General features: G+C 33.7%; 1 protein-coding gene across 3 annotated transcripts; it reads left to right on the top strand.

The window, feature by feature from the left end:
• Positions 1–1,199: 1,199 nt before the first annotated feature.
• Positions 1,200–17,386, top strand: LOC117780419 (diuretic hormone class 2). Of its 3 annotated transcripts, none has more exons than XM_034616939.1 (5): positions 2,147–2,203; positions 2,291–2,403; positions 14,764–14,876; positions 16,153–16,275; positions 16,352–17,386. In XM_034616939.1, the coding sequence occupies exons 3-5, from the start codon at positions 14,782–14,784 to the stop codon at positions 16,485–16,487; spliced, it is 354 nt and encodes a 117-aa protein (XP_034472830.1). In that variant the 5' UTR covers positions 2,147–2,203; positions 2,291–2,403; positions 14,764–14,781; the 3' UTR covers positions 16,488–17,386. The 3 variants fall into 3 exon arrangements, with proteins under 3 accessions (XP_034472832.1, XP_034472830.1, XP_034472831.1); XM_034616940.1 differs by having other exon boundaries at positions 2,183–2,203; positions 2,296–2,403; XM_034616941.1 differs by lacking the exons at positions 2,147–2,203; positions 2,291–2,403 and adding an exon at positions 1,200–1,260.
• Positions 17,387–18,587: the final 1,201 nt, after the last annotated feature.

The raw sequence follows: 18,587 nt of genomic DNA, 5'->3' as shown, positions 1-18,587 counted from the left end.
TAATTAGCTTTTTTGGAATTCCTGGAGTGCCGTTAAACTTTGTAGACGTTAAGGGAAAGTCCGTAGACACATTCATTAATACATAAGCACTTGCAGATAAATATGTATCTATGTGTTATTACATACATACTTTTATGTTTGGTCTGTGGGCAAGGACACGCTGCAGAGATTAAAAATCACATTCAGTCAGAGCGCAATTTATGGATGAAATGTCGCTGACCACGTCATGTAAAAACATTGTAATGCTTTTATCAGTCACATTATCATTAGCGGGTCGCAAGCTGAATTTTGCCTGTTGCCATAAAACAGAAATTGTATTTTGGCTCACCAGTAGATGCATCCGTTTATATGCATTTTATTAAAATACATACAATATCTATTCCAACTGTGTTGCTAAAAGATATTTAATAAAAAATATTTATGAGTATTTCGTGACGAGTTCTTAATTATATATTAAATACATTATACATTATATTTAGTGCCGATTTTTTGAATGTCTATTTAGCGGTTTGATAACCATATCAGAGATATTTTGACGTAAAATGTATAGAAATGAATGTCAAATTTAAAAATATCTGTTTAATTATACATCAACACAAATTTTAAATTTAGAAAGTTTCTTAACTCTAGAAGTTTAATTACTCACCATTTTGTTGTTGTTTCCATTTTTTAACGAAACTATTGTATTCTTTTTATTCTTGTTTTCTTCATTCATAAATGTACAAGAAAATATATTTAATTATTTACCTTAGTGTTTTCACTTATTTATTTATATTGAAAAATATAGTGTACAATAATAAGTTTATAAGATTTAGAAATAAAGTGAATAATTATTCAATTGTTATTTACCATTTATTATTACAAAAAGTTATTTTTAATATTTCTTTCTAAGCCATGAGGTTAACCACTGCCTATACATTTATATTTAGAAAATATGTATTATATATGGATCCAGAGTTATTAATTGTGGTTAAAATTCCCATAAATGTCAACAGTCGTGGGCAATGTCATTTATTCCTTTCCCATATGTGACACTGTGCACAGGTTCAGTCCATTACAAATTTATTTTATCATGGAAAATATTGTAATTCGTTCTCACGGCCGGCAAGTATTTAATTTGCAATATTACAAATCAATTAAATTTAAATAACATTGTCCATTTTCTTATCTCAGTTTAAAGCCGACTCTTCAAGCAGTTCAGTTACTTCCTATCAAGTGCAAAGAATGTTATGTTAAGAGTTTAGTTAAATAATTGAAAAAGTAATGTAATAATATAATTACGTATACATACTTAAAAGTTTAACGGGGCCACGCAATTTTCTTTTCTATTTACTATTGTCTATTGCAATTAGTTCAATTAATTATGCTATCCAACTGTTTGTGACCTCCAAAATAAAATCAAGCTTATCTATATATGTATATATATATATTATCGAATACTTTTAGCAATGATACGTAGAAACTATCGAGTATATGCGTAATTGTGATTTTCATTTTTGGTTTGTTTTTGGAGAGTACGGGGAAATCGGAGATGATGCTAAATATTAAACATATTGTATAATACAAATAAGATAAGGGCGATAAAACAGAGAGTACCCAAACAATTAATAAGTCTGGGATTTATATTGGATTTGATGTGACGGCTGCCAAATGTGCAACTAATTGAAAATAATCTGCTGCTGATTAGATGATTATGTGATATGATTAGCTGATAAGATCGCGTGACAAATGTGTGTGCGATAATTATGCGTAATTGATGTCTGATAAACAGATAAAGGAGTACGCTATTTTTTGCCAAAATTTATGGTACTGGAGTTGGATATGTAGTGTGCTCACCACCACGTGTTGCATATTACTCATGCGACGTGTGTGACGCCGCATACAAAACAAACCGAGCAGCCACAAATCCCCCCCAAACGAGGACTGCGCACAATCTCATATAGTCAACATCAAAGTCGTGGGCGTTCGTTTCGTTTGTGGTGCTCGTGTTGTCGTCATTTACCTGCATTGAAATCTTTCGAATCCTCGTCCTCTTCCGATACGAACCACTCGAAGGCACACGAACTCATCGGAACATTCAAACTCGTATAAATCGAGTGCGGCTTTGCTGCCGAATTCACTTACGTTTCAGTTTCAAAGCGGTGCAGTTAGCTGCGGATTGACCCTGAGGTTCAACTTCATCCTCAACAGAAAATCAGCGACGGTGAATCTACAATTTAATTCTTGATTAATTTCAACAATATTTCCAAAGTGACATTATAATTTTTCTGGTTTCTTGTGTATTTCGCAGTGCAGTTTTTGAAAATATTTTATTCTAAATAACTGTTTATAAAGAAATCTTAAAGTGACATATATTGAGTTTCAAAATCTTTGTTCAAGTTTTTTGTGCATTTATTAAAAAGGGTGAGTTTTATGAAATTTAAAAAATATTTTTTTTAGAAGTTTTAAAATAAATGTTGTGTTGACTAAATCTTATCCAAACGTTAATTTTAAACATTTTAATTTAAAGGAAACAGAATAAATATTTTTTTTTTATAATTTCAAAAATGTAGTTATTAGTTATTATGTGAACTTGACTCGAAAATAGAATTTGGAAGAGGTCTTCTTAATGATTTATATTTTGGCCGAATCAATTTTTTTAACATCCCCATTTGTTGCTCCCAAGCTTAAAATAAGGAATACCTACCTTTAAGATATCATACAATTCCGGCGTTAATCACTTCAATTATAATACATATACTAATACTTTGAATAATAATCTAGAAAATCCTTTGTTCCCAATAAAAGAATGCAAATCTTAAGAGTTTGAGAACTTGGACCTTTTTGAAATGTTCTTAAAATCAAGATGTTTTTTTTTTTAACTTTAAGAATTTTATGTTTGTGACACATTTTTTAAACCAAAACTTTTAGTTTCAAGACCAAATTAATTTAAGAACCAATTTATTTTAATAATATTCATACTCTATAAAATAAAATCAGGCTTTGATGATATTATCAAAGGACAGTTTATAATATTCAAAGCACTATTATAATGTTTTCCAAGTGTGCCAAGCTCCTTTAATTGAGGCAGACCCACACATTGTCGTAGGATGTTTGTAGGATGTGTGCTTTTCCTTAATCCAGGACATTTGTTGCTTCGTTGCCCATTTTATCGACTTGACAAAGCTGTTGGTCAATATGACCTTTATTTTTTGCCTTCTTTAATATTACAAAAAATTCAGAAAATCTTATTTAATATTGCAAAATTGAGGTCGCTTTGTACCTTTATTGCCTTATTTCGGTCTTTTCTGGTAAACTTAATGTGAAAATCTTTGGGATTATCGTTCGAATTGCAAGCTTCAATAAACGACAAACTCGTAATGCGCTTATATTGTGGCTCTTAAATTTGTAATGACTCGAAGGATGATTGAGGTTGAGTTTTTCTTCGGATTCTGTGAAGTTCAACTCTAAGGAAAGCTGTGCTGTTCTAGTTCAGTTCGAATAATTTTTAGATAAGCGTTTATAAACATCTTGAGCATGCAATGTTTTCTACTAATATATGTGCACTTAATGCAACTTTAATATGTCTTTGTTTTTATTTAATTACAACATAACCAAAAAGTTTGTGAATTACATATTCAACTGTCTCTAAACAAATTCATCGTGTTTGAGTTCTGTCAGGTTTGTGCATCGATTTGGATGAATAACTTAACAAGAAAACTTTAAATGAACAAATGTCGCACTGCAACTTTGAATCGGATTCCAACTCCAAAAATAAAATATATCCATATTTTAAAATTGTAAATTGCCTAAACGAAAATGAGTAATAAATTATTACAAGTAAGATGGTTCGAGTATGTTAAGTTAGTATAGCTGAGAGTCTTTGGAAAATTCTGAAATAATATTAAAACATGAGTTTAATGAATACACTCATTTTCTAGCTGTTGTTAATTTACTTTATATTGAAATTCTTTTGATTTTATCTTGAATTATTGCTACACAGATGCAATTTCACATAATATTAAATCTTAAAAATGCTATCCATCTGTTTGTTTGTGCTTTTATTAGAAATTATATTTCTCGTATCGAGCATAGAATTTTTCCTACGACTTCTAAGAAACATTTCTCTTGAAAACTCTGCTGAATAATATGCAAATTAATTTCCCTGAAGCTCTTTAATTGTGTTTCGCTTAAACAGTTTGCAATACTGTTAAATTTTGAACATGTCTGCTGTCTAGCGCTTAAACTCTTAACAAGGGAACAATTGTGGGATTCGCATTTTTCCAGGTGTTGTTTTGCAGCAAAACTACTTAATATTATGCAGAGCTTCGAGTTATTTTGTTATCTCTTCAATGGCGACAAATTATGAGGTTTTCTTTGAGCCTGCTTGTTCATTTGTTTTCGTTCAATTTACAGAAAATAAACAGTAAAAAAAAGAGCAGAATACAAAAAAGATACAAGGACGAAATTCTTGGGTATATGGATTATTTGTTGGGGTATCCGTTTCGGTTCAGTTATGCTTAGTTTAGTTCATAATAAGGAACAGCACACAGGACACTGCACATCTGTTCTGCATCCAAAACTTTTTCATACTCAATTAATTCAGAAGATACTTTCTAAAGTTTATCTCATGCTTTGGGTTTTTATACCTGAGCTCTAATTAAAAAATATTTATGAAGTTCGACGAAAAAATAAACTACTCGAGACCCTGATATAATCTTCAATGACGGCTTACAAATTTCCATTTTTGCTGTTCATTTGGCAGTTTTTTGTTGTTGTTGTTCCTTTCGAGTTTTGCGTTTGTTCTTTTAATTAAATTTGCATTTTTTTATTAATTAAATTGTTTTAGCAATGTTTACCCATCAAACTTGGCTACGGCACTTGGCGACGGTTTTTGGGTTGCAGCATTTACACACACAAACACACACACTCATACACACACACACACACAAACACACATGTGTGTTGTCTAATCACCATTGAGCTAAAAATCCTAAATAAGAGCTGTCTTTGTCTGTCGAGCTTAGCTGCATTTATTCAAAATTAACATATCTCCGGCACTTCGCCTGTCGAAAACTCCAAATAAAAAGCAAACAAAACCGCATGGAATGATGGCAATTGTAATCTTTATGCACATCACACTCCCGAGACTGTTCCCCCGGTAATTCCCATAAAATTGTTTCCATTTCGGCTTCCCTTCATTAGTAAGTGGGTTTTGTTATGGCTTTATTATGATCCTGGCCCCGAGAAAATATGTGAATTTGGACTCTTCAATTGGACACGAACTGCAGCCCAAAAATGTTTATGCCCAATTAGATGAGTTAATTAAATGTTAAATTCAAATAATTTTTTATAATACATTGCGGTTAAATTATAAATATTAAGAAAGATTTTGAGCGAATTTAATTCTGGGAATATAGCAGAAAATAAAGTAAAATACTTTTCAGACGATGATTTAATAAAAATTGTAAAAAATGCATATTTTTCAGAAAACAAAAAATTTTGTAAGATGGAAATTAGACAATTAAATTTTAACATTTTTACACTTTTCCTTAAAACTTGGGTAATTCAGTAGTTTGGCTTTCCATAACTGTTACTTAAACACAGTAATAATTTCTCCATTTGCAATATGAATTCCATTTTATTTTAATGCTCAAAGCCTGTATGAAACAAATATAAACATAACAGTCATATTCATCATTAAGAAGAAATATGATTTCTTGCCAAAGTGTGTATGGTGAGCTCTTTTGTTTTTTATTTTTGAGGTCTAAAAGAATTCACTGGGAATGCCATACCGAAAAAAGTATTTAATTTAAATGCTCACCATAAATGTACAAATATTTTTTAAAAGCGAATTTATTACAAACTGCCAACTTTGTCATACAAGCAATTTGGAAGCCTTTAAGCAAACAAGAAAAAGCTCACATAAAACCCAACGCCATCGCTGAGCCCCGAAGGAGACCTAGGGACAGGGGCAGAGGGGGCCACGATTGAAGATGTGAGGCAACTTGAATGCATGTCTTATCACTGTAGATTGGCATTTTCCTTATGCCACTCAGTGGTGAAAATTTCCATGTTACGTTGGCAAAAGAATTGCTTATGGGGAAATGCAACATAAAATACTTTTTAAATGTGAATAAATATTTGCAAGACGGGAGCAATCCGTACGGACATGTAAATGAAAATGAATATCATTGGCATGCTTTCGATATACAAGTACTTACAATCGTATTCAGACTGATATCCACGTTACATTTTTGTTGATATTTAATAAGGAATTAAAGGCTGGTGTTCTGTATTTAATCCTTTTCCACAATTAGCTTTCAAAGCATTTTTGCTTAAATAAACGCGTCATTTTGTATAGACTGAAAATAAATAAATTATAATCTTATTTCCTGTCGATGCGAATAAAAGGCGTAAACGAAACTACTTACTTAGGTAAACTTACTACTTAGGTATAAAAAAGATATTCAATTTTTGCTTCCGAATTGAGTCTAAAATAATCCACAGGCATAAAATTTTAATTTCTATTATCAATTCCAAAAGTGGGCGATATTAACTCGAAACTGGAAATCAGAACACGCAACAAACATAACTCAAAGCAACGGGAAACAAGCCTTTGCTTTGAGTTATCGAATCAGATGGATAGGTGCTTATAGTTTAATCATTTGAAAGTGAAAATCCTTTGAACGTGTGCTGCCTACAAAGTGGATAAAAACTATTGTGCAATGGCTGAAATCAGAGTACTAGGAATGGGAAAAGGAAAGCACGAAGCTCGTTTAATGGGAAAACATTTACATTTTAAACAGAAAGCGAATGCAAAAAGTTGTCGACTCGTTATTCAAAGGTCTCTATTTAAGTTGAGCAAAAGTTTTGTGGCAACAATGCTCATAAAACATAAACAAACACAAATGTCAACGGGATGTGTGGCAGAAACCAAGGCTGAAAATGGTATTTGGTCGGGATCGGGGTCGGGGTCGGACTCGGGTCTAGGGACAACAGGAGAGTTTATCAGGAGGGACTTTGATAGCTGACGGCAATGCAATGAAGCGAAAGTGAAAGAGCAACGACAACTGTATTGACATCGATATGTTGGTTGCCAGGGATCTCGAACTCTCCTCACTGCCTGCATCCAGGCTCTGAATGGTTTGAAATTCTTACCCAAGGCAAGTCACACATATGCAACAATTACGAGTACAAAATTCTCACGAGGGTTGCAAAAGTTTGCCCACAATCTTTTTTCGCAGTTTTTTTTACTTTGTTTTATGTACTTGCATCAGTTTGCACCATTTACGTTCTTGCTCCCAAAAGCATAGTTTGCGTAGCATTAAAATATTTTGCCAATGTCTTACATACTCATAGTTCATATGGCTTTTATCCCTTCAACCTTTGAGTTCTGACGTACGAGAATACATTTTTGTTTGAGCATTATTTTCAGAAAGTAAAAAGTATTTGCAAGTTTCTCTTTCTGATGTGTATCATAATATGGAAAGTGAACTTTGCACCCATTTCAAAAACTAATTGAGCACTTAAAGGTGGATAACAAACTAAACGCCATCAACTCAACATTAAACACCAGAAAAGCTCTTCGAGTTGGTATACATACTTAATCTAGGAAATCTTTTGATGCTGAAACATATCCGCAATATAATTGCTTAGGGCACTCATTGTTAATACCCTGTTAGCATTGAATGAGTATAATTGACATTCCTAATATGGAATGGGTTTTTCTTGAGCAGATCTTATTTGCGAAATTCAATTTGTTTTAACAAATAGTTCAAAGAAAACTATCGTTCCAAATATAATAGTACGATTTTTTTAAGTCTGCCCAAAAAGTATGCTATGAAAACTTGAATGGAATAATTTCTCAAAAAATAATCAGTCGAACTGTGAAAATTAAAGGTTTCTATTTTAAATATGATGATTGAGGCGAGGGGATAATTAAATGGTAGTACTTCCTAGAATTTCTATACATAGAAAATAGCAAATATTGAATTTATTTTAGCCTAATTTTAAATTTTCAATAAATAATTAAAGAATTCATCGACTGATTTTAGTCGACGTTAATAGGGCATCCAAAATCCCCTCTTCTGAATTTCAAATTCTCATTTTATTGTTGTTGTATCCCCATTTAGTTTGCATTGGTACATTAATTTTGAATGCTTTGTAGCCTTTTGTTAACAGGTAGGCAATAAATGGCCTGAAAGCACAATCAAATGTTGAAAACACCACAAAATACTCGTACAACAATTCGCAATTCGAATCACCTGAGGCTAATTCACAAAATGCTCAGTTTAAATAAATACATAAACAATTCAACAGCAAATTCCCATGGGATAAAAGAGGAAAAAAACAGAAAAAAATCAGGAAAAAACCTGTTGGTTTCCTACAATTTCAGATTTGGTGAGCGTTGAATACCTTTGTACAATTATTTTAATCTGTATCCGACATTTTTCGCATAATTTTTCATCATTTTGTTGTAAAGAGTTCTTCAATTGGATGGAAAATGGGGAGAATAGAAAGTTAAAGTGAAAGCAAACCGCGAGCAAAGCTAAATAAAAAGTATTCCTCGGGTCGCAATGAATTTTTAAGTTAATGTAAAGAGCGTCAAGGTAGCTGCCCTGCTCCCTCCCTCTCGCTCCTATACCTGAGTCCCCCTCTATTCCAACTACTGTCTTGGGTTTTGGTTCAGCTCTAAGAAGTGACGACTCCCCAAGGATTCCGCTGTTCTTGTTGCTGTTGCGTGAGATGCTTTTAGCCTCAAATGTTACCTCATTGTCTTAGACTGACTTTTTCATGTAAGCCTAGCCGGCACGTCGCCCGCTCCCTCCTATCCCTTCCTCTTTCTTCATCTGAAGCGCCTTGACAAATACTTTGGATGCGGCTTCTGAGTTGGGTCAACAGTTTTTACATTGTTTTTTGGCATTTGAGCAACGCGTGCTTATGTGAATGATGACGTCGTGGTCGTTGTGAAAGTCGTTATCGTAGTGCCTCTTAAGTCGCAACCTCCCAACGCCATGTAACTCATGTAAGCATGCACACAACTTTCATTCCCCATGGGAAAACCATGGCCAAGATTTCCTCCATTAGAAGTTGCAATTACTTGTCTTGTCTGTCAGTTAAGTCTGTAAGTAAAGTAAGAACATTTAAGCCTTATACTATAACATTATTATTAAACAATTAAACCAAAACTTTGGTGATTTTATTTGAAATCAAAAATCCGAAATATTTTACAAATGCCACAAAACTCATTGTTTGTTATTTTTGGTATGTGCAGTCAATACAAATAAAAAATAATAATATTTATTCTATGATGTGTGGTAAGATCAAATTGTTGTCAGATCAAATAGTATAGGCTTCTTTGACTTTTTGAGTCGTTGCCATTTTAAATTAATAATAATATCCTGAGTACATACTTAAAAAATAAATTCAAGCTAAAATCAAGAATCTTAAACTTTAATTTAAATTGATATATTAATATGAATATAATTATAGTTGTTTTTATATCAATAACTTATACGACTTTTAGATTTAACAGGAATCTCAAAAAAATTGTTTCAAATTCTAGAAGAAATAAAGTTTGAATTAGATAAACTTATTTATGAGAACCATCTTAAAGAATAGATTGCATTAAAATATATTACATTTAAAGTAATAGCCATACTTACGTTGTATGTTATAAATATTATAGTCCAGACGATTTTCCTATTAAAATAATATCCTGTTAACGTTGAATGCACTTGTCCCACATTTCAAGGAAACTAATCGTAGAACGAGTATTTATATACCAATTTCTTAGTCTTGGGCAGTCGAAGTAGCTTTATTTTGCCTAATTGTGTATTCTATTAGTAAAGCTTAAGGCATTTGCAGGTGGACTTGAGGCCAACGGTTGAGTTAGTTGGACAGATTGTAGATGTTTGTGGAGCTTAGAGGACGTCAACCAACTGTGGCTCTGTGAGATAAACCCTGCTAATGACTGAGTACGTAATCAGTATGGACGCGGTCACAAATTGATTGGCAGACAGAGAGAGTGAGGAGAGAGAGAGAGAGAGAGAGAGAGATGAAGACAAATCAAAGCAAATAAAATGTGTAGCCTTTGCGACTTCCGTCGCCTGTCTGAATCCAAATCAATCTTGTGGCTACAACTTGGACGAGTTGTTTGCTTAATTTGACAAACGGTATAATTTGATGAATATCTAAATGGCAGCAAAGACACAGCAGGCAGTCGCCATTGCCTTCTCCATCTCCATCTCTATTTCTATCTCTATCTTTATCTCTATCTCTATCTCTATCTTCCCCTTACAGCTCAGCAACGTCTTTGTCACTAATTCAATAAGCATCCAATTACAACACGGCATGAAACTGACTCCATCAACATTTACTTCAACTTCTTTCTCGAAGTTCAACATGTTGTACTCTCTGCTGGCAAACGTGTCGTATACGTAATTTTCATTAGGTATATGAAAATTTAATGCCAGCAAAGTGCTGTCTTGTGCGTGTTCATAATTTTCATAATTACGAGCATGTCCAATTTCCAAGGCATTAGCGAATTGCCTTGTTTATGTCACAATTAAAGTCCAAGACACTTGAACGGACTTTAAGAGAAACAATAGGTGAATTCTGCAAAGCATCTCAAATCACGTGCAGCTATCGTATTTTTCGGACAGTTCACAATCGGAGTCAGGCAGCCCGTCAGCAATTGAATGACCCAAATTCAATTTCAGACTTGTGATGTCCACACCCACGTTCCAGAGAAATCATAAGTACGTTTTCAGTTACCAGCACAGCAGGTGATCCAATCCATATGCCTCCTCCACATCTACAAAGAGTCGGGGCGAATGTTGCCACTGGGGCAACCAGTCGACCCAGTCGAGGTGTTGCCCCATAATCAACGCAATGCAATTTCAATGTCTGCGTCTCGTGTTTCACTTTAGCCCCAAACCACAGTGTTCCCAACTGTAGTGCCTTTTCTCCTCCTCTCTCTCTCTCTCTCTCTCTCTCTCTCTCTCTCTCTCTCAAGCAATTTATAATTTCTACAAGTCTTTAGATAAACAAGTTTTTCTGGCACATGTTGGAAATTATAGAGACAATACGTGAACTTGGCCATGTGGCTGTAAGTTGACCATCTCGTTAGCCAAAAGACAAAAGTCTTAGCTAGACTCCCTGTGTGCTGGCCAAGGAGCAGAGCAATAGAGAGTAGCAAATAATTGACATTCAGTTCAGAGAAACGAATTTAAAAAGAACAAGAAAGTATGGTTTTGAAGAAAAAAAAGTTTTTCTAATTAAATAAAATAGATTGACTCAAGACAAACAAAATTATCCAAATTAACTCTAAAATAATATTTAAAAGAATTATAGAAGAACGATATTCTATTAAATTCTGTACTATTTATTACATGAATATTAATATTTTATCTTTCTTTCTTAACTTTCTTCAAATTTTTTATCTGCTGAGTAAGAATTGTAAGGACTGTACTGAAGAGGCTACAAAGTATCGTTATTTAATTTCAGCTCTAAATAGTATATTTAAATAAAAAAATGTTGCGTGTTATTAATACTTGTAATAAATTGATTTTGAAGCAGAAATTTGTGAAATATGTAAATGCTAATTGACCGTAACAAAATTAAATCAGACAGAAATAATTAATTGATATGAAAAGCAAATAATATCAAATGAATGAGCATTAATACATAAATTACTGAGCAATCAAAGGATTGCAATACAACTGGTGATTAGGATTACTTTAATTTAATATAATCTTTTGCTTTAGCTGAGTCATGAGTGACGTCAGACCAGTGAAATAAATCAAATGGTTAACTTTTTGCGCTTTGTTGGCTGTGGAGTGTCCATTTTTTCATTTTAGATCAACTGCATTTAACAATTAATCGTCTGGCACTTGACTGATTTCTCGGGGTATAAAACTCAAGTGACTGAGTCGGTAAGCCTTGTCAGGGAATCAGGAATCAGGAATGCTGGAAACCGGCAAGTGCACTCGACAGAAGACAGGAGATGGAGCAGAAGTTGCAGCCAAGTGTGAAGAGTGTGTGCCGAGGCAATTGTGAGTGTGTGTGTGAATGTGTGCTTTGAGGGGCAAGGATGTGGGCTATTTGCTGGGCAAACAATATAAAATTTTAGTTATTTGCAGATCAAGCGCGTAAAGAATTGTGCACTGACCGGACAATTGTTGATTATTCCAATCTCTTTTTTTCGATGCAAATCCATTATTATCATATTTGTATATTATTTTCGGATCATTTTTATTTGCATAGCCGCTAAGCCTTTAAGCCAAATACATTATGCATGTGCCACGGTAACTAGCTTTCGTTATCAGACGCACAAGTAAATACTCATAAGCAAATAACAAAACGAAAAAAAAAACAAAATAAATCGAAATTTATGTGTGCATCGCTTTATACTTGGTTGACTTTGGGCCGACGAGGCGAATGCGTTATTTGCAAAAGAGATATTTACGTACGTTTTACTCATTATGGCCACGATGTGAATAGATGTGGTATGGCCATAAATCAAATGCGAAAATGATTGATAAACGGTTGGTCAAGTCCACTCACTCGCTTCAGCGAACTGTCTTTTAAGCTGCCTAATAACAACTCGTACTGTCAGCAATCATACGCACGGTTGTCCAAACTGTTTGCACGAGAAAAACAATAATAAAATCCGAATCCACAAAAAACAGACAAGGAGAGAAAGAGAGCTGAAACGAAGATGAGCGGAAATTGTTCGTCGTTGCGTAAAATCCGTTGATTACTTTATTTGTACAAAGTGCGCGACGCGTTCGGCCGTGTACTTCCTTTTTGTCTCACATCCTCGCTCCCAGCGGTCGAGGTCGAGCAGTCGTTACTTGTTGTGCGGTCTGATAAGCGAACCACATACGCACACACATACACACCTAAAGAGTGGGAGGAATAACCCAACAACATGTGGCTTCCCCCCCTCTCACAATATTCGTGTAATAAAACGCAATCACATACTGATCTCATTGTGTGTCCTTTACTTCGTATGCTTTGCTTTCCAAATGGTAGACCACTTTATTTGATTTTAAATCTGCTTTCAATAATGGCTTAAGAATCGTAGCTAACTCTGAGAATTGTGGGGAAGGTTTAATACCCAACTGCACGTGTTTTTATCTCTAACTTTCAAACATATATAGATATTTTTATGGCCCAATAATTCTTGGATTTAACTCGCCACAAAAAAAAAGTTCAAGGGAATTTTCGAAATTTTTTCTCTAATGACAATTCCATTTGGTCAGCAGCAAATGATGTTCGTGATTGTACAGTCATGCGTTTGCCATTTATTTGGTTCTTTAAAGTAAGAAATAGTCATTTGTATTTTAGTATTGATCTAATTAAATGTTGTTAAATATTGGATTTTCTGAATTTCAGTTAGCTTAAGCAGAATACATTTGTGCATATAAATTAAGAGAGATGTAATTTTATTTAATTTATATCATTTGAACACATAAATATTACAAGTGACTGGTATGGTTCTTTAAATCAATAAGAAAGTGTTGGACTTGGTATACACTTTGATATATGATATTGGTATAATTGTGGGATAACAAGAAATTCAAGGGAATCAAATAGCCAAGCTTTGGTTATGGTTATATAAATAGATAAATAAATAAATATATATATATAACATATGTGTATAATACATGGTATTTTGTCTACCTCTTGATATTTAATTTAATTAATTTAGTTTATTTAATCTATAGCCTAAATTTTGCCCATAACTAACTAAGTATTTGCAACAGATGTGCGAATATGCTTTAAATACGAATAAGTTTCACATTCGTCTCTTTATTGGCTGTGAAATAAACTGAGTGGGAGTACAAGTATATATACATATTTGTTAAAACTCAACTCATACTCGATTTATTGGTAGCTTTCCATTGCGGTTTCATCGTAATGACAAATATAGCACCTGTATCAATGAAAATGCACTTCAGTTGAGCACGGACCACACATCCCTGGGCACATTCTGGTCAAATTGGCAAACGATGCAATTGCGAGATGAGTTAGTGATGTCCCCGGACAGAGTTAAAAGTCAGCTTTGGGTATGAGACGAGTTCATTATATATCAATTCATTTGACCGGTTGACCGGTTTGGCCTCACTGCAATGGTTGTCCTGCGGGTGTCCTGTTACCGCTGATGTCAGAGACAAATGTCAGAGAGCTGCTAAAGTTTTGCAACAGTAAACACAGTGACAACAGCACTTAGGGGCAAGGTGGCAGGTGGCAGTCAACAAAACAACAAACAACAGGCTGAAACAGTTGAAAGGGAACATCATGACGACAGGATGTGCAGAAATGCATAAGTGAGTCTCGACCCGCTCATATTGCCAGCTACGCAAATGACTTTGTGACAGTCAAATGGGCCCTTCCAGCGTAAGGGGTGCACAAGAGGGAAGAGTGAAGAGGGAAGAGGAAGGAAGGGGGACGGAGCTGACGCCTATGCTTCGTTGAGCAGTTAATGAATCACTTAATGGAAAATGGTATACCTGACTTCCGTTCTGTGTCCAGCCGAGGGGCTAAGTCCTCAACTGGGATTGTCCTCGCACCGCAAAGCATTTTCGATCGATTTTTAATTGTCTGAGGTTTATTGCTCATACGCCACGTGTTACAGTATATGCTATTACTCAGCGTCTTAGCTAAAATACTTTTTAATTTAAATATTGTCAATCCACTTTTTAATATTTTTAACACTTACTTTTGACTTCCCTTTTTCACTCGTTATCTCTATTTTCTTTTTGTTTCTTTCAGCAAATAAATTGCAGCGCAATGATGACAAACCGATTTGCTTTCTGCACCCTGGCCCTGTTAGCCATTTGTTTGCTGGCCATCTCGAGGACCGATGCGGCACCGATGCCCAGGTAGTTGTGCAATTGCCGCAAATATTAGAGATGATATTATATACGCTTATTTTTACCACGATCCGACATGAATTTTATTTTCTTGTGTGACGAATTTCTAGGCAATTTTCTGTAATGTTATTCTCAATTTTATTTAAATAATAAATAGGCAATTGAAGAGGAATGAGACTAAAATTATGTACTATAACTATTATAAAATACTAGATGATAGATAGATTCAAACTAATTTTAAATTTTCGAACTTTTGAATTAAAAAACACATTTTTGAAACATTGACCATGTGCTTAATTATTTTATTTTATTCAAGATTTCTCTTTTTAAGCATGTTTTTAAACTAAATTTTATAAATATAAAGTTTGATTCCCCCAATATTCTCAGTTTGCTTACGATCTGAAAACGTTTGTTACTTCGTATTCGTGTCACGTCACGCTACCATCTCTTGCACACTGTGCTGCCTACATGAACTAATTAATTTCTGGCACTTTAGCTACGAGTATCTAAAATTTGGTGTTAAAAATATTTGCGAAAAGCCAATTACCAAAGTGTGCTCTGAGTACATTTGCCAGTCGCTGTTCAACTTGGGGCACATCCTCATGCGAGTAAAAGATGCGAAACAGGGACATTTTCAAATAAGGATCTTACTCTGTAGGATGCACATTTAGGAGCTGTCTGTCCGTCTGTCTGTATGTCTGTTGTCTCTCTCTCTCTGTGTCCTGCGATAATTTCACACTTTATGCTGTTGTCAGAGGGTAACTTTTACTTATATTCAGCAGCTTGTGGAAATTTCAATTAATTAAATGTAAACTCTTGCTAAAGTGAAAGCTAAATCTGCAAACGTGTTAAATATTATATCAGCACCTTTAGTAGACACTTCAAGTAATTAATATTCTGCTCAAAAATGCTTTAAATTTATAAATGTATTCAGGTTGCGGCCATATTTCAAATACATTTGAATTTCAATCATTTCCTGGTGAAAAGCGAAATATATATTATATAAATATATATAGATATACTAGGCTTAAATTAAGCCTCCTAATTAGCAGCAGCTCTATTGGAAAATTAGATTCATGGAGTATTTCATGTTTTCTGATAATAGAGAGCGAGACGGGAAGTCCAAGCGATTTGATTTTTATGCAACAAAAGTAAATTACAAGCCAAAAGTAATTAGACGGTCTGTTAATTTGAAATTTCAAATCCTTCGCCAAGATGTTGAATTTAAAAGTTAATTATTTTTGAAAGAAAAAAAGTCTAATATTCCGCTTGACTGGTTTTCCCATAGCCAAAGCTCCAATGGCGGCTACGGCGGCTATAACGAGCTCGAGGAGGTGCCCGATGACCTTTTAATGGAGTTGATGACACGCTTTGGACGCACCATAATACAGGCACGCAACGACTTGGAGAAGTAAGTACCTGAGGCAGCTCAGATAATAGCTATTACTATATAAACTATATAACTACATGACATATCTCTTTTATAGCTCAAAGCGAACTGTGGACTTTGGATTGGCGCGTGGTTATTCTGGAACTCAGGAGGCGAAACATCGTATGGGTCTCGCTGCAGCCAATTTTCCAGGCGGACCGGGACGAAGGCGACGTTCGGAAACCGATGCTTAAATTTTCAAATCACGATCACGATAATGTCAAACTAAATGCGAAATCTTAAAAAAAAAATTACACAAACAACTTTGCGGATTTATTTTCGGTTTTTTAACATAGTTTTACAAATATTCCGAACTTTTTTTAAATGAAATTTAATTCGTTGTATATACATAATATCTATATTGAAGTTGCTAAAAGTATAACTTACAAAAGTGTTGAACTTATAAAAAAAGGTTCTTAAGCATAAATATATTGAAACGTTTATTAACGCAAGGAATTTCTGAATTAAATACAAAATAAAATGTTAAACTGTTGCTCCAAAGTTATAAAATGTTTATGGATCCTTAAACAAATGATATAAGAGTACCAAGATCATGATCCCCTCTCGCTCTCTCGCTCGTCTTAATATTCGATAAAGAAAAACGAATTGAAATTAATCAAATTATCTTGTAATATTTAAGAACAAGTACAATACTATTACAAATTATTCAAGTGTAATTTAACTCGCGCAAAAAATCTTTAAATAGGTATGCCTTAGTCTAACACACCCACACACACATTTTTGAACACACATACAACACCTGCACACATACACACACATCACATATAAAATACAAGAACATCTATCTCACAATATTTAAGTTTAGACAATTTTCTTGCTCGTATTTTTTTTTTTTTTTTATTGTAAAAGCTTATCCTTATGAGCTCCCACCTTTGATCTTGTTTGGCCGCTTTGAGCGGTGTTAATGTATTTCTTGTAAATATATATATTATTTATGTAACACGAATATATCAAATATCTGAGAACGTACATACATATATACATATATGGATTAATGTGTCTATCGAAACGTAAATACATCAATATCGTAACGAACAATGATTAAATAAATTTACATTTAGAGAAACTCTAATGCAATTTTGTCTTTTTAATGGTATGGCAATCCTTTTATTATCCCCATAATGTTTCCAATCGATTCTAATTTAAAAAGGCTTGCATTTATAACACAAAATAATGTATATTTCGTTTGTCAAAATATTGTTAGCTTAATTTATTGGTTATTCTTTATTTTAATACCCTGTCTTTAAAAGGATTGATATATTATTTTTGGAACTCGTTGCCCTTCCTTGAACTGGGAACGATTCTTTCTTATATTCTTTTGTATTATTGACGTTGAAAAAAAAAACAATTAAACAAATTAAAAAGTAAATCTGAAATTCATGCTCAAAATAATTTAAAAAAAAACAATTTAATGCTGCATACTTTTAGGATAGACCAGAAAACATATTGGGAGTCCCAATTTGCGACTACTCGTCAGAGGTTGTTGGTTGTATCAACAAATTAAAGTTACTATAAATATTTTAGCTGTTTATATTGGTAGAGTTTTCTATATATGGTACTCTTAGCTTACCTACCCCTACTCCCCCCTACATAAGAACATGAATAAGTGTACCAATATACATTTATATAAACACATGTATCTCTAATTCGAAATTTATCTTTTGGGACCAACAAATGCGCAATAACTCGAGTATCTGTATGTAGGCAAATTAAATTTATGCACAAGTGCGGACACTCAAAGATACATGTGTACACTCGCAGATAGACCAGGGGAGATAAGTGCACCAGGTGGTGCCATAAATGCTGTGGTGGCCAATGTGTTTCAAATAATGCACTGTTCTAATTAATGTTCGATATTGATAAGTGTAATTGCACAGTAAATAACTGCCGAGGGATCCATAAGCCAATTGATTGTTAGTAAGTAAAAGTAAATAAATACACCAATAAATCTACGAAATAATATAACCCAGTGTCGTTCGTGTTATTAGGGACATAACTAGATATAAACTTCAATGTATATGTGCGTCTATTTAATATATTGTTCTAAAATTTATTCTATATTTGAAATTTTTGATTTATTTTTTTAACTGAGACTTGAGTTAGGTGAAAATTTTGGCAACTATATTATATAGTTGTTCCGTTTTGAGGATACTTTATCAGGTGATGAAATTATGTGCTGCAATTGGGATCCGCTGGGTTTAACTGAAATACCTGAAAAAACAATATAAGCTTTTGAACAATAATTTTATGAGTGCTCGTTTTAATGAGAATTA

Source organism: Drosophila innubila (genome assembly GCF_004354385.1).
Source record: "Drosophila innubila isolate TH190305 chromosome 2L unlocalized genomic scaffold, UK_Dinn_1.0 4_B_2L, whole genome shotgun sequence".
Taxonomy (NCBI): domain Eukaryota; kingdom Metazoa; phylum Arthropoda; class Insecta; order Diptera; family Drosophilidae; genus Drosophila; species Drosophila innubila.
Note: the sequence above shows the minus strand (reverse complement) of the source record. Positions and strands in the feature narration are given on the sequence as shown.